The sequence below is a fragment of the Phasianus colchicus genome, chromosome 16 (genome assembly GCF_987193195.1).
Source record: "Phasianus colchicus chromosome 16, bPhaCol1.hap1.1, whole genome shotgun sequence".
Classification (NCBI taxonomy): domain Eukaryota; kingdom Metazoa; phylum Chordata; class Aves; order Galliformes; family Phasianidae; genus Phasianus; species Phasianus colchicus.
Genome location: NC_143451.1, coordinates 7761736 through 7777450, shown reverse-complemented (window position 1 = coordinate 7777450; position 15715 = coordinate 7761736). Strand labels below are relative to the sequence as shown.

Below are 15715 nucleotides of genomic sequence, written 5' to 3'. Positions count from 1 at the left end.
GCGACAACGTGGCACGCTGCAGCCGCCCGCCCACCGTCGGCCCGCGATTCAAACACTACGCCCTCGCCTCCTCTGCCGAGAGCCAATGGGGAGCCGCCCGCCGGGCAGATCGAAAGGAGCGCCGGCCAACCAGGAGGCGGGCCCGCGGCAGGCGGCCAATGAGAGAGAAGGAGGGGTTGGCCCTGGCCGGCATGCCCCGCCCCAGCGGCCCGCTGCGCAGCCTCCGGGCGGAGGAGGTCGGTCGGTGCCCGCGTAAGGGGCGGTGGTGGCGGGGGCTCGAGGCGCTCGCGGCGGGGAGCGGTCGCCGTGGGGGGGCTCCGGTGCGGCGGAGGTGGCACGGCGCGCCCGGGCGCGGGGAAGGGCGCGGCACCTCATCGGCCGTGCCGGGAGTCCCCGCGGTGCCCCGTGAGGCGGTGCCCGGCTCCCGCTCTCCACGCGCGCAGCCCCTCACCGCCTTCCCGCCGCTGCCCGGGGAACGAGGGAAGGCTCTGCGCCGGGGCGCGGAGCGGAGGGCGCTCGCTGTGCGCTTCCGCAAGGCGGAGAGCCGCGCCCCTCGGCGCCGGGCAGCTCCGAGCGGGCGGCAGCTCGGATCCCCGCGGGTTCGGGAGCTCCGGGAGCGCTGCGAGCGTCTGCCACCCGCAGGGTTTCCTTTCGGCGGCGCTTCCCCTCGGCGCTCCCCCTGAGGACGCGGGAAGCGCCGCTCCTCCGCTCTGCCCTCGGCGCCGCGCTGCAGCGAGGAGCCGCACGAGAGGTGGTGCGGGCGGCGCGATCTGCGGCTCTGCGGGAGGCTCACGCGTGTTTCACTGTTGCACAATTAAAGAGCACATCTTTGGGGAAGGGAAGCGGGAAACCTCAGCTTCCCGCTGAGCCGATTCGTACGCCAGGCGCGGGAGCAGACGTAGCGTTAGTGCAGGAGCCGCGTCGGATCCTGCGCTGCACTGAGTCATGGCGCTGGAGGCGGGTCGGCGCATTGTTAGGAGGCTGTTGTAGAAGAAATGATACTTGTAAGTTCTTTGGAGCGACGGGAGCAATTTCTCTCTTATTTGTGCGTAGGAAGGAACTGAGTCAAATACGACTTGAGAATGTTAATGCTGAGCGTTTATCTCAGTGCTCGCGGAATCCGAGGAGAGGCCCGCAGTTCTCCACTGGAAACCTACAGGGTTACAGCTGGGCTGTGGCTTTCCAAAAGCCCCGAGGTCTCACACCGACATCGTTAAGCGTACTTGTGAAGATGTGGATACACAGTTTTAAAAAGAACACGATGTTATCCATAATCACCTTTCGCAGTTTTTGATATCCCTCTTCTTAAGCATAAACATTTCACGTGGGCACCTTTCCAGTAACGTAGGTTCCTCAGTTCAGTTTACGAAACCAAACTTGTTACAGAGGTGCGAAGTGTAATCACCTGGAAATGGAAAATTCTCTGGAAAATGAATTTGATGACACGCGTGACAGTCACACTCAATTATCTGAAAATTGAGTCATGTTCTTACAAATAAATGACCTTTGGATGGCTGTTTGAAAATTGCACGTTGGATAAACTTGTTAGCGTGGTGCGGAGGAGGAAGGGGTGCACTGCTGGCAGCAGGTTGTGCAGCTCTGCAGTTAGCAAGTATTAAGGCTGAAATGTGAGCCTGAAGTGTCTCCAAAGGAATGGCAAATAGCTGCTCTTAAAGAGATGTTAAGATGGATAAAGCCTCGGTTAGAAAGAGTGACCCGAGAGAAACATTTTTGTATTGGGATTCTGGAATCAAATCTGGTCAAGAACCATAAAGGGAATCTTTGCTTTAGAAGGGGGGGTTCCCTGGAGCTGGCTGTCTCCGCAGGGTGCTTTGCAGCAGTCATATTTCATTTACTTGCTGGAGACACGTGGAAGAAGTCAGCAACTCAGAGAGCTGTTGGCTGAAGCTCTGTTTGATTTATCAGAGAGCTCTGAGTTAAAGAATCTCTGTTATTTGGACATACTTTAATGCTGGACTGCTCTGCATGAGTCACTTTCTGGATTTTGTTTACATGCTGTCTCCTCTAGTATGAAAATGTTTAGACTGTTAAAAAGTGTTTGGGTGGCTCTGAGGTTTCTGTTCATGTCCGATTTGTTTGTTAGGTGTAAGTATTGCTTCCATGTTCATTAACTATTAGCATTTAAAAATACAAACCCAAAACTTTGTTTTGAAAGGAATGCTTCTCCAAGTGTTCGCTGCATTTTGACATTCGCAGCAATGGAACGTGTAGGGCTGTGGGCTGACTCACTTCATTCCTGCACAGAGCTTCGTAGCTTTAAAACTACGTAGCCAGCAAGATGTAAAGTGTGTGCAATTACTTTGACCTCTGCACCAGAATTAATCTTTGCAACAGCTAATTTTTATGTGCCCAGTGCAGAAATTATTCCCTTAAAATTTTGCCTATGTGTTCTATTGTCTTTTCACTGATGAGGTTTAGAAATGTCACTGAGTTGATATTTTGCACCTGTGTGGTTTTGTGCCCAGTGTCTTATCACGAGGAAGTGAGGATGTGATTTTCCCGCTAGAATCCATTTCCACACCTCTGATATGAATCTCCCACATCATTTGACTTTGGAAAATTATTTAACCAACTATTATAATTCTTTCCTGTACCTTGAGGAAGAAGAGGCTCACACAGTTGGGAAGATGAAGTTGGCTTTGGAAATCCACCCCAATGCTCTGGCATACTCCATGACCACGTTGGGTGCTGGGATGATGAACAGTATCTTTAATTTCTACTACGTCAAGCTTTTCCTAAACCGATACAGAATTTCAGAAGTAGCGTTTCATCAAGCACAGGTATTGTACAATGGATGTGTTGGTTTTCATGGCGTGTTTGCATCTGTGATATTGTAACAAAGGTGAAGTTTTTTTGTTTGTTTTGTGGTGGTTTTTTTTATTTATTACTTCCTTTTGAATGCAAAGCAAATACAGTACTTCCTTTTAAATTTTGTTATTGCATATGCAAGTATATGTACAAATGAAACACATTGTATACAATCTGCGGACAAAAATCTCAAAGTTTAATTGCTGGGAAGATTAGTTTGAAGTAATCTTTTAAGCTAATCTTGCATCTCAGCTCCAGAGGTACGTTTTTGACTAGTGCTTTCCTATGGCTTGTTCAAGTACTTAGATATTGCCCCAGTTCTGCAAGTCCTTAGCTGGGTGTGCAGCTCCTGCTGTAAATTCCAGAAGGCAACGAGCTGGCTCATGTTCTGCATCACTTGCAATGAGTGTGCAAGTAGGAGCTTCAGAGGAGTGAGGTTGTAGCCATGGGGGTTCACCTGGCATTGGGCGCTGCCTCCTTATGCTTTCTTTTTTTATTCTATTTCATAATCACTGTAAACCTTTAAATACTTTTGATAATTTGATCTCAAGTTTGTTTTTGCTCTTTCATCTCTTATTCTTTAAATAGAGATTCTGTAAATAAAATGGTGTTTATTACTTCTTGCTTGTATAACCTCTGCAGAAAACACACTGCTGATAAGTTGTGCTGTGTTTGTCCCAGGTTGTATTTATGATATGGAACGCCATCAATGATCCACTTTTTGGCTATATTCAAGACAACTCCCAGTTGCCGTGCTGCTCCAGGCGCCAGTTTTCAATTCTGTACGGAGCTCCGTTGTACGCGTTAGCCTTTTTGCTTCCTTGGTTTCCTTGGAGACATTATGAAGAAGGTGACTGGCTGAGTGGGCTCCACCTCATTGTTGCATTATGTGCTTTTGATGGTTTGCTTACCTTTGTGCTGCTCGCACAGTGCGCGCTCTTTGCAGAAATTTCAACAAGACATGAAAGCAGGCTTCAGCTTATAAAATACAACCAAGTAGCAACATTAATCGGGTCAACAAGCGTTCTCTTTTGTGGCCTGATATCAGATAATATGGAAAATTTTGCTTATTTTCAGGCTTTTGCTGTTTTGATTGCAGCATTAGCAACAGCTTGTATGTATTACACAGGCAAATACAGTACCAGTCAGTATGAGCAGAGAGGAATTCTTGCCGAGAATGCTGATCGAGGAGATGGTGACAGAGCTCTCTCCTGGTCCTCGGTGATCTCATTAACCAAACAGATTATGACAGAGAAAAACTTCTTATTTTTTGTTACTATGAACTTCTTCCAAGTTTTCCACTTAGCCTTCTGCAACAATTTTATGATGATCTTTGCGGATAGTCTCATTCCTCAGGATGTCCTTTCTTCTTCTATAAGAAGCATCATGTATGGAGCAGGCTTCATTTGTCCTCAGGTAGGCAGGATCATGTTTTGAATTTCAGAATACAAGAATGTGGTGTTTTGTCTGTCCTCATTAGATTAAGGTATCCGTTTACACTGCTTGTTGAAAAAATGCTGTATCCTACATGAACGATTGGCCATACTGAGAAGCAAATCTAGTCCACCAATGCTCTAAAAGAAGAGAATACCCATAGGTACAGTCTAACCAGGTGGAAGGCTGGGTTATTGAGAAGGGACAAGCAGGCTTGTCTCAGTAGAAAATCATTTTACAAGAAGGTGAAATGTGAGCATACAGCGAGTCCTACGGGGCTCGTAACACCTAAGTGTAACTGAAGAAAAACGTGGCCAAGATAAAAAGTTTCTATAAGCAAAATATGTAGAATTTGGAGTACTTCTCTCTTTGATTTTGATTTGCAGTATCTGATGAAAGAATAATCTCTTTGGTAAGTTTTTGAAACAAAGCACTGGAAAAATTGTTGGGTATTAAGGGCATTGTTGAAATACGTATCTCAGTCATAGGAACAAAACAAAACTCGCTGCTTTGGGGGGTAATACATTCCCATTCCTTTTTTTGTTTGCTGTCTTGCTATGTACACTGGGTTTGGGGAAAGATGGTTTCATGACTCCAGCATGGGATGGGGATAGGAGGAATTAAACATAAAAGAAAGGAGAACCCAAACCAGTAGTAACGTGTGAGCAAAAGAAAGGCAGCAAAAATGTGTCCCACAGAGTGCAAACACTCTTGTCTGCAGTGAATAAAAAAAATTGTTGTTTCTTCCCTTCTAACATCTTGCACTGGATTTTTAAAACTTTCCTTGTGTTTACTTGCTGGATTTCTCAAAAGCTGAGAATGTAGACGTCCAGCACAGGTACTGATGGTGCTGGGAATTTCTGAAAATTAATGTTCTTTAAGTTGTAATGCTTTTCTATAGGAAGAACTTAGAAGAAGGAGCAATTGGAATTCACAGTTCTATTTCGGTTACTTTTTTGGCTTTTGCATGTATAACACGGAGTCATTGACTTTTTTCCCTCAGAATCTTATGCATATCTTTTCTGTTCTATAAATTGAATATTAATCATCCCAACTGTAATCTTTGCCACAGGTTTTAGGGTGTTTTTTTCTTTTTTTTTTTCTCTATAGCTCAAACAAGTACGAACTTTGAAAGTAAATCAGAAACTTCAGAAGTAAGGAAAGCTGAAATACACTCAGATACAGCAGTCACCAGTGTGGGTGAAATCAGTGTGACAGTGTGAAGCAAACAATCTTTCAGAAGATGCATTTCTCTCTGCTCCCCAGAGACGCTTTGTCTCGGCGGTCACTGAACCATAGTATGTGCTGTGACCTTTTTCTCTCAGGTTTTGTCCCTTTGAGTTCAAGATATAATAAGAGAATTCTCTGGTGGCAATGTCCTGAGCTTCACTTACTGGAAGAGCACCCAACCCCTGTAAAACAAAGCACCTTCTTACAGACTGCTCCAGAGCTCTGTGCTGCGATGGGCTACAGCTTCTGTCTGAGGTTCCTTGTAGCAGTGGGTGCAAAGAGTAAAACCTGCCTTTCAGGGTCAGCCTGTTGCTGAAACAAAGGCAAACAAATTTAAATGTAAGGCATTACTAAGTTACTGTTTTTCTTAGAAACGTGCTATTTTAGAAATATGCAGGTAAGAAGGGTGCTAAATGGTGCTTCCTGAGACCAGGCCATTTCTCAGTTACAGAGAGAAGATCGTGGTTCTTACAAGAACACACAACATCTTAGAATGCATCGTATGAGCACAGTTCTGCAAAAACCAGAGAACAGCCTTGGGGGACAGTATGTTTAGTTTCTTACAATCAGATCTTCTTATTATACCAACTCCCCAGATTTGTTTTCCCTCGCTGTTAATGTGGGCATTAAATAATAGTTAGGCAATGTAGGGAGTAGTACTTTCCTGGGGATGTGATCGTTTCTATCTAGCTGGAGTGACAGGACCATTCATACCTGGTAAGGCTAACAGACAGTGATCCACTAGATATTTCCCTTTGTTCAATTCTTATGTTTTTATTTGGTTTGTACTTTTTAGGGAGCTTTTTTCCTTCTCCTTTGACGTGCAGTAATGATTTATTTGTGTCTTTCTGTCCTTGAAAGGTCTCCTAATGCTGAAATACTGTACTATGTCTTTGCCTCATATATTTTGTATTTCTTTTCAGTGCCTTGTTCTTCTCAGTCATGCTTCATTGAAGAAGTTTGGTTATTACAGAATCATCTTATTTTCCTTTTACTTTGAAGGAGTAGCTGCTGCTGTCATGTTTGTTCTAGGGCCAGGACATTATTATCTCTTGGCATTTTATCTCACAACAAACATGTAAGTAAGTACCCTTCTTTTTTCATACATACCAGTTAAATAATTTCAACAGAGTGGACACCTGTTTCTGTAGCATAAAGATTTTAACGCTGCTTTTTTTTTTCTTCTTTCTTTCTGGTCTGTTTCATCTGTCAGGAAACTGAAAACTTCTTTCAGCTTTCACTTCAGCTTTTAATTTCTTCTTAAAATCCAACCAAAGAAAAAAACAAAGCAACACATAAAACCCAAACCCATGAAAAGTAACTAAGGTTTGCAGCCAAATCCCTTCAGCCATATCTCTGTTTTAACATGAGGCAAATTCAAATTCAAGAGAAGCAGAACCTCTTTTCAATCACAGAAACAGAGATCTCAGTAGAGAAACTCTCTTCAGACAGTGTTTGCTGGAGAGCCTCAGACCTCATTTGATACTGAATGAACACTTGTGGGTTGCACTGCAAAACAAGTACCAATAAGTCAAGTATCCATTAGATAACCAGTACTAAGTTGCATTTTCAGTGATAGTGGGGAAGTATATTATTACATATGCAAAAATTTAATTAAAAATTTAATTAAAAATGAAGACCTGCTTGTATGCATCAGTTCATTTTTCTCTCTGTGTTTCCTGTTACATTGCTGCATTTCTACATGTTCTTTTCTACCCTTTTTTTTCCCCCTGTTTTCATTCTCATTTTCAGTATTTCATGGGCTACTGTAACACTGAGCTGTGTGGCCAATAAATTGCATTTCATTACCTGCGTACTTTAAATGATGAAGATATATTTGGATTTCCCCAGGAAAATCTTATAAGGTACCTAAAGGCTGTTGACAGTGCTAATTGTTCATAGCCTCTTGTAAGTACAAGCTAATCACAGCCAAAATGTAATGAAATGAAGAAATTCTATTATTTGAATATAGTTTCAGTTCAGCAGTTTTACTAAGATCAGATTTGTGTATGTATGAACATACATACATATATATGTATGCAAAATGTGAATGTGTATAGGAATACATATAAGTTTTTTTTTTTACTGTTCTCATTCTACTTTGAAGTTTGTCTTACATCTAATCTTTCCAGTCCTCTCCAGTTGTTCTCAGACTTCAATAGGAAATTTGCAGTTTTTCTTTCTTTAGCATTTCTTTTCTTCGTGTCATTTTAAATAATGTTTGGTGATAACATCCAGCAAGTATTTATGACTTTTTTCATCAGTGTCCAGGAAAAAGAAGGGGTGAAAAAACCCTCAGTAGAAAAAAGCCCCCAGTACAAGAAAGACAGGGAGCTGTTGGAGAGGGTCCAGAGGAGGGCCATGAAGATGATCGGGGGACTGGAGCACCTCCCCTATGAGGACAGGCTGAGGGAGCTGGGCTTGTTCAGCCTGGAGAAAAGAAGGCTGCAGGGTGACCTCATTGCAGCATTTCAATACCTTAAGGCAGCCTATAAACAGGAGGGGAGGGGAATCAACTCTTTGAAAGGGTAGATAACTGCAGGACAAGGGGAAATGGTTTTAAGTTGAGGGAGAGGAGATTTAGGTTGGACATCAGGGGGAAGTTCTTTACAGAGAGAGTGGTGAGGTGCTGGAACAGCTGCCCAGAGAGGCTGTGGATGCCCCATCCCTGGAAGTGTTCAAGGCCAGGTTGGATGGGGCCCTGGGCAGCCTGGTCTGGTATTAAATGGGGAGGTTGGTGGCCCTGCATGTGGCAGGGAGGTTGGAGATTCATGATCCTTGAGGTCCCTTCCAACCCTGGCCATTCTGTGATTCTGCTTTCAGAGTTTGTTTCAAAACATATTGCCATGTTTTAGTGTCAGCTTTGTGTGTTTGCAGGACTGTTAGTGTGGTTGGGTGTATGTGCCTGCATGTCAGATTAGGCATCAATTACCATTTTGTATTATGAAAATGTGTTTTTAAAAAATTTTAAATGTTCTGTCTTCCTTTAGGGTAATTGTACAAGCTTCGTTTAGTTTGTTCAATTTGCCTTTGGCAGATATTGTTGATGCAGATTTAATCAAGCACAAGCGAAGGTATGTCAGTCTTAACTGTTTTTCTTGAAAGATGCTGTATATTTGCCATGCTACTCTTCAGTAAATTGGATTATGTCAAAGTAGAGGCAGCAAGTGATCTGGGTGCTTGTCACAGAAGCACGTCCTGTGAGAACAACGTAGCACAAATAAAGAACTTGAATGAAGTTTCCTGCAGTTATTTCAGCAGAGTAATTTGAACAATTTATCAGGCCGTTTCTAGTTTTAATTGCACTGTTGTATACACCAAGTTCTTCATGTTTTTTTTTTTTGTGTGTTTATTCATGTCAGCTTAAATTGAATTATTTTGTAATCCAGTGCATCCATTGTCGCCTTTCTGACACAGAAAAAGATTTTAGAAAGTTTAACCTGTGCTACTCAGGGTGCAAATTTCAAAGTCTAAGTGGCTGCTGTTATCTCTCTGAAAAGAAATCCAAGATAAAACCTGCAGAGACCTTGCATATGACAACTGATAGATCTCTGGGATTTATATCAAGGTGCAAATAACTTCCTGCTGGTTCCATCAATGATTGCATTAGTGCAGATTCAATCTCGGTGAAAGGGTATTAAAGGACTTCACCCTCAAGGTGAGAACTGGTGCAGCACTTCCTTTTTTGGCCTCACAAGTGTATTCTTAAAGAGTAACTAATTTTCCAGGTGCTGTTCAGGTTAGCTTTATTTCAGAGCTAACAGTTGAACTTGAGTGCAAGTCATTTCAGAGCTGGGGCCACGTTGTAAGAAGCCCAGAGGTTTTTTACCTTTTATTTCCACAGAAAATGAAATTTTGTTATGATAGCTGGTCAGCGTATGAAATGTATGAAAGACAAAGCTAGCATTTGCATATTAACAGGATTTGAAGTATCACTGTTATAATTGTGTATTTTTATTTTCTGAAATATCTAGATCACCGCTTTCCTCTATGGTTTTTGGTACCAATGCTTTATTTACCAAGCCTGCCCAGTCTTTGGCTCCAATGCTTGTGGTTACAATACTGAATCAATTTGGTTATGAGAACTTGAATAATGAAGTTGCTCAGCCTGATCCAAGGTGAGTTCAAAAGGAATACTTTAAATCAGAGAAACTAAAGGGAAATAATCCTGTCATATAAAAAACACATTAATCTGCTGTTAATTTTCATCAGCTGCACTTCATAAAAAGTTTTCTGTGTGTATTTTTTGTTGTTAGGTAGAAATAGAAATATTTTCTAGTTTGTTGTTTTTGTTTTGTTTGTTTTTAAGAATAACCTTCTATCAAGCAACACATCTGAGGATACCTACCTAATTTTGAGGGGGGAAAAAAGGATACATTGCAATATTTAGCCAGTTTTGGTTCTCTGTGAAAAATAAAAAGAAATGTTTGAGATTACCAAATATTTCTTATTAAGATAGATGCAGTCCTGGCTGCTGTATTTTGTTTTTTTTTTTTTTTTTTAAATTTGAGAGAAAGCAGTTTAATCACTGAAGGGAGGGAATTTCCATCAAGGAGTATCATTTTGACTTCAGTACTACTTACCATTCTAATGCTAATGATTTCATTGCTTTCCCTAGAGACCTTAATATGGAGCATAAAGCTGTGGTTGCTAGTTAACACGTTATAAATGCATGGACTTTTATAAAAACAAATTATCAGGGTTTACACTAAAAAGGTCATAGACTTTTATGACCAACAAGAAGAAGTGACAACATAAAGAATATCTGGAGCCAGGACTAAAAGGCAAAAATCAGTCTGATAGGGATTTGCTTGAAAGAACAACATAGATATCCTAGGAACTATATAGCTCCTCTAAGTTCTGTGTAGAGAGTTTAAAAAATGCATAGAAGACAATTGTGTACAGACTTCTGCGAAGGTAGGTCTCCAAGGAGAGGAGACTGATTTTGTGTCCTCTAATGTTGGGAAAATGTTTTATATTTGAGGAATTTTCTAAAATAAAAAAGAAGAAAAGTACAGCATAAAAGGACAACAGGTGGTCTTCTGAAAAGCATCCTGCATAAAGAAGGCTTAAGTTTAAGACTATGCCTGAGAACAGTTCCTTTGATTTTGATGCATTCTGAAGATAGCCAACCAGAAAGAAGTTGTGAAGAGGACACGAATCTCATTATAATGTCAAATTAGATTACTGATTTTTGCAGAAGAGCGATGTGAGTTAGTGGATGTTAGATTGTGAGAGGGCTGAATATATTAATCTGGAAGGTTCAGAGAAGTTCAGATTTGAAGCATGAAAACTGCAGATCTGATCCAACTTAATTAGAGGAATGATTCAAAATCACAGTATTCTAAATTTTTGCCCAATTTGTAGAGTCTGGACTACAAGAACAATACATTTATTGACTATAAAGTCAAAATACTTTGAATGCTCACTTTCTGAAATCTGTATTTTCCAATGAGTGATGTTGAAATTTGATTTATTTAAGTGCAAGAAACAGGTACAAAGCTGAGATTCAAAGAACATCACAAATATATTGTCTGTCTATCATCATTCCTATCCCCTCAAAAAGAATTTCTCAGGCATGAAGCAGTCTGCATGCATTCTCTGTATATATCAATGCATACGTGCACATCAGCCCTGAACTCCAAATTTGTCCATCCCTATTTGATCTTAGTAATTGGACGTTTCTACCAGCTCGTTCACAAATCCTGTAACCTCTCTGGGGAAGAATAAATGAAAATATGATATTACAAAATATAACTTTCTGGGCTGGTCATTATATGCTCACTTATCCAAGCATTTCAGAGACCTAGTCCGTTCTGCTCTTCCTCGTGCTGAAACCTTTCAGCTGACCATCAGCACCACCACCTTTTTACTTACCTGTACCAGTATTCAGTTCTGCTTCAATGACAGTACCCTAGACAGCAGTAATGCCTTCTTCCTTAGGACAAATCCAGTTCTGTGATTCTGAATGCATTCTACATTAATATATTAATTATACCACATTCTTAGGGGATGCTGTAGCTCCACTTAAGTTGAGCATTTTGTAGTGAAAATTAGCTTCAGAATTATTTTTGCTTTTGTTTTTTAATGTGATATCCTCAAAACTTGAGGAAGAGTTTGTAGACAGAGTGGTTGTAGTTGCCAGTTTTTTACTTCTAATCCCACATTGTGACATCAAATATTACCCATCCCCTATGGCTTGATTTTTTTTTTTTTTAAACTCATTATCACTTTATTTTGTTATGCAATTAAAAAGATACGTAGTTTAAAAACGCCCTCATCTGGAGAGCTGCTGCAACAGCAGCTAACTTCTGCAAACCTGCTTTTCAATTTGTCCTTCAGTGAAGGGCTCTTAGCGGCACTTTGTTGATGCATTTGTATTGAATTGCTGGACTGCATCACTTTCTGTTCAGACCGAGGGAAGCCTAGGGACAGACTGTGTTTTATTCCTGCATGTGCAAAAATGACTGAAGATGGAGAACTTTGTTAGTTACTGGTACAACTCATTACTGTGAGAAAACATGAGCTCTGCTCTTGATTTATCCCAACCCCTTAATGAAATATTTTCCCCATTCATTGTTCTCTCTACTATAGATATTTGTCATAACTTGAGGTTTTAACACAACAATATTATTATTATTTTCATAAACCAGAATTGTTCCACTGAAACCAGACCAGGATTGCACTTGTGAAAGTCAGTAATTTGGCAGATGTTCTTTCTTTTTTGTCCCTTCTTTTGTATAAACACGGAAGAATTTAGTGTTCAAAACTGCAGTCCTCTTTAGTGTGTAGAGCCGGCAGAGTACAAACCCCACCATGCTGTTAACTGTGTCTGTCTTCAACTTCAATGGGTAAGAAATCTGTCTAAGGCATCCCTGCCAGCACTGCTGATATCAGTAACCATTGGCAGTTGTGATGGTGGTGTGCATGATGCGGCCCCTGTTTAGTTGTGCTGAAAATGCAATTGAATTCAGGCCAGTAAACAACTTCCAAGTGGTAAATTGTTGTCACTGCCAATAAATGTTGGCTGTGGACCAGTGACCTGCTAGTTAACAGTTTGCATTTCTTAAATGTGATTGCCTAAGTGACTAAGTAATTCATCTGAGAGCCTGTGGTTTTTTGTTTCCTTATAGAGCATTAGCATGTACATGATTTGAGATAAACTGTGATCGGTGTGGGTGTGTGTATGTATGTACTAAGGAATAAATCTAGGTTATGTTGGGGTTATGTTGGAGATTGGGAGCATACTTCTGTTAAATACAGTGAGAGATGAGTTCATTCTTTTATGATTTAGATAAATGCTTAGATTTTATTCAAAACCCTGCTCAATTTTACAAGACTTTCATTCACAAATTTCAAGGCTTTTTGCATCATGTCCATAGCTGTTCTGAGTCTCCAATCTTCATCCCTGAATGCTAAGAAAAAAGTAAATAACAAAAACTGATTTTCTGAAAGATAATTTAGGCCCTGTTTCGCAGCTTGAGTTGACTTCCCTGATATTTAAGTAATTAAAATTCAATAATGAACAGAATGTCAGTAGATGATTCTAGTTACTAGACGAATGCCAGAATGTGTGCTTTGAGATGTCACAAACCATGCTGGATAACACAAGAAGAGTTATCTATCTCTTTTATTCTCCTTTTTGATTCATAGGTATTGATGCTTTTATTCCTTAAGAAGATTTAGATCAAGAAATACCATTCATTCAGGAAAATGAATGAGAATCTGTGTATTATGTTAGTGGTTTCCATTATCTTGTAAAAATTTATTTCAAAACAATGAAATGAAATCAGTCTTTCTATTTCAAGCAACCAATTTATCACACCATACCTGAGTTTTGTGCATTAATCATAATTCCCATCTTGCATTCAGCAACTGTAGTAACATACTATGTGGATAGCTAGTAGTTCAGATGTGAAATAATTTCATATTAAAATGTTTGCTTCTACTACAGTTTTTCTTCTCTTCCAGAACATTCAGTGTCACTAAACCTTTTCTGATGCTCTGTTCTATAATTGAATCACATTGCTTTAAATTATTTTCTGTATTAAATAACACAGATGTGTAGTCAAGTAGTTATCTCATTTCCTCTCAGCTATTATGAGAGGTAAACACTATAAAATATATATCTGTATGTAGAATCAGAAAATATAACTGAAATATATTTGATATCTGAGATATTTCTTCTATTTAGAATTGATTGTTCACAGCAATGTGTATGTGAATGTTTAAGATGAATGCTTTAAAATAATTTGTTATGAAATGACCGTAGAAATCAATTGTTTGTCTTCTTCATCTTGAAAGCTATGTTTTCATGTTTTTACCAGTCTGTTTTTAGGTCTTCATGATGCCATGTTCTATTTGATCTGTCTGGTTCCACTTTGCATTGCAGTCCTACAGATCCTGACGTGGACTCCCTTTTCAATCCAGAATAGTCACATGACAGCTGCATACTAAATATTTAACTGTTGGTCATTAAATCATCTGATGAACCATACCACAAAAGACTTAGCATATTTTAAATGTGAAAAAGCAAGATTGCCTTAAGTGGACTGTTAGACCAAATATAGTTTGAGCCACTTCAATAATATTGCACCCTTCTCTGTAATGTAATATAACAATTCACATTCAGCCTTAATGATGAGCCTATATAGAGGGGTTTTTGAGTTGAGTTATTTAAATGTATTGTGATTTATCCCTAATTACTACTAAGGTCATTTTTGGTATATACTGGTCACTGTTACCTGCTTTGAAGAATGGATGTGGCAGATCAGGTGAGAGAATCCCAACTCAGCACTTGGAATTTGAGGGATGTATGTTCTGAAAGGTGGAGGATGAATTCTGTCATACCTGATAAAATGTCAGCTCTCTGAGGTTAGGCCATAAGAGCCCAGAGGGACATCCCTCAGGGATGGCAGAGAGATGAAGATGTAGCTGATGTCCAGCTCACCAGTATCGACTCAAATCTGCCAGCTGCTACAGGAAGAGGTCCTGTAAAAAATCTGTAAAACTAAATTAGATTAAAATGTTATTCAATTAGGTGTTAGGGAAAAGGCTCCATACTTCCTCTTTGGCTTTCAAAATGTCTGCACTTGGTGGCAGGTAGATGAAGTTCCTGGCTTTTTCAATGGGAAAATTGTTTTGAGGTACAGCGTTGTTAGCCTATACAAAATGTCAGTGTGGTAAGAAAAACGTTAGCATATGGATATAGCAGTGTTCAGTTAGTTGGTTCAAATCTTAGTACACACATTAAGTCAAACTCTACTTGCTTAGTAGTTTTAGTTTGGCAAATTCGTTTGATGTGCTCACGGTTGAATTTAATTAATTAATGATTCATCCAGTTGATGTTAATTTCTGATTTAGCCTTACAAAAATGTTTTCAGGCAAGTTTTTGAATGGATCCTGTGATTTTTCTAGAATAAAGTTTTTTATACAATTTCAGAAACACTGAATCCTATCTCTGTTTCACACATGCTGTCCTAATACTCTTGCTATGAGGGCAGGAGAAAGAAAGCATATTTAATCACACCCATAATCAGTCTAAAAAAAAAGTGAAAAACTGGCTTTAATTGAGGTGGCAGTCTTACTACAAGAAATAGTGATAGGAAGTTGACAGTATTTTATGATCGACATAATTTGTTCTCCATTTCTCTGTCATTCATTAAACTTTGTTATCCTTTGCTAAACCAACATGGTTGTTTTTGGCTGTGAATCAAGTAAGGGATGATCCAATTCAAAAGTTCAGTGTCTTTTAACAGCTGGTTTGCCTGCTTTCTCTCCCTATTAGCTCATAGTATCTGAGTTTGAAGTCTTACTGCTGGAAAAATGCCACAATTTATTCTCGATAGTTTAACATTTTTTAAAATAGCTTCATAATGATAATGGAAATATAAGTATGTATAATATAGAATAGGAAGTGTTTTGATAAGTTCAGAGGATTGGAAGTGTAATGCTTTAATCTCATTACTTCATAGAATTTCTTTATAAATTCTGAGAATTTTGATCTTAATAGACAATATGACACAATAATACACAATATTACTGTAATATAATATCTATTGAAAATTGATAAGTAAAGGTGTCTATCAAATTTAAAGTGATATTGTTTAATAGTAAGAAATGTTACTGTGTGATTAGTTATGATCTGAAAAAAAGAGTAAATAATGTGAAAAAGTATTTAGGTAGGAAAAAATCAGATTCTTTTTTTGTGGAGCTTACAGCT

The 15715-nt window shown here is 39.7% G+C and overlaps 1 protein-coding gene across 4 annotated transcripts; it reads left to right on the top strand.

The window, feature by feature from the left end:
* The first annotated feature begins 99 nt into the window (after positions 1-99).
* LOC116237485 (solute carrier family 68 member 1-like) lies at positions 100-14938 on the top strand. 4 transcript variants are annotated; one of them, XM_090151739.1, is made up of 7 exons: positions 100-236; positions 2622-2801; positions 3511-4245; positions 6417-6571; positions 8484-8567; positions 9468-9611; positions 13886-14938. In XM_090151739.1, the coding sequence occupies exons 1-7, from the start codon at positions 159-161 to the stop codon at positions 13926-13928; spliced, it is 1419 nt and encodes a 472-aa protein (XP_090007865.1). In that variant the 5' UTR covers positions 100-158; the 3' UTR covers positions 13929-14938. The 4 variants fall into 4 exon arrangements, with proteins under 4 accessions (XP_090007865.1, XP_090007864.1, XP_090007866.1 ...); XM_090151738.1 differs by having other exon boundaries at positions 13821-14938; XM_090151740.1 differs by having other exon boundaries at positions 199-1004; positions 2626-2801; positions 13821-14938.
* Positions 14939-15715: the final 777 nt, after the last annotated feature.

What these genes read in the sequence shown, in the direction of transcription:
- LOC116237485 (XM_090151738.1), top strand. Translation starts at nt 159, where the DNA reads ATGAGAGAGAAGGAGGGGTTGGCCCTGGCCGGCATGCCCCGCCCCAGC. An exon ending in TTAATCAAGCACAAGCGAAG is followed by an intron (nt 8,568 to 9,467) that starts GTATGTCAGTCT and finishes TGAAATATCTAG; the next exon opens with ATCACCGCTTTCCTCTATGG. An exon ending in GTTGCTCAGCCTGATCCAAG is followed by an intron (nt 9,612 to 13,820) that starts GTGAGTTCAAAA and finishes TGTTTTTACCAG; the next exon opens with TCTGTTTTTAGGTCTTCATG.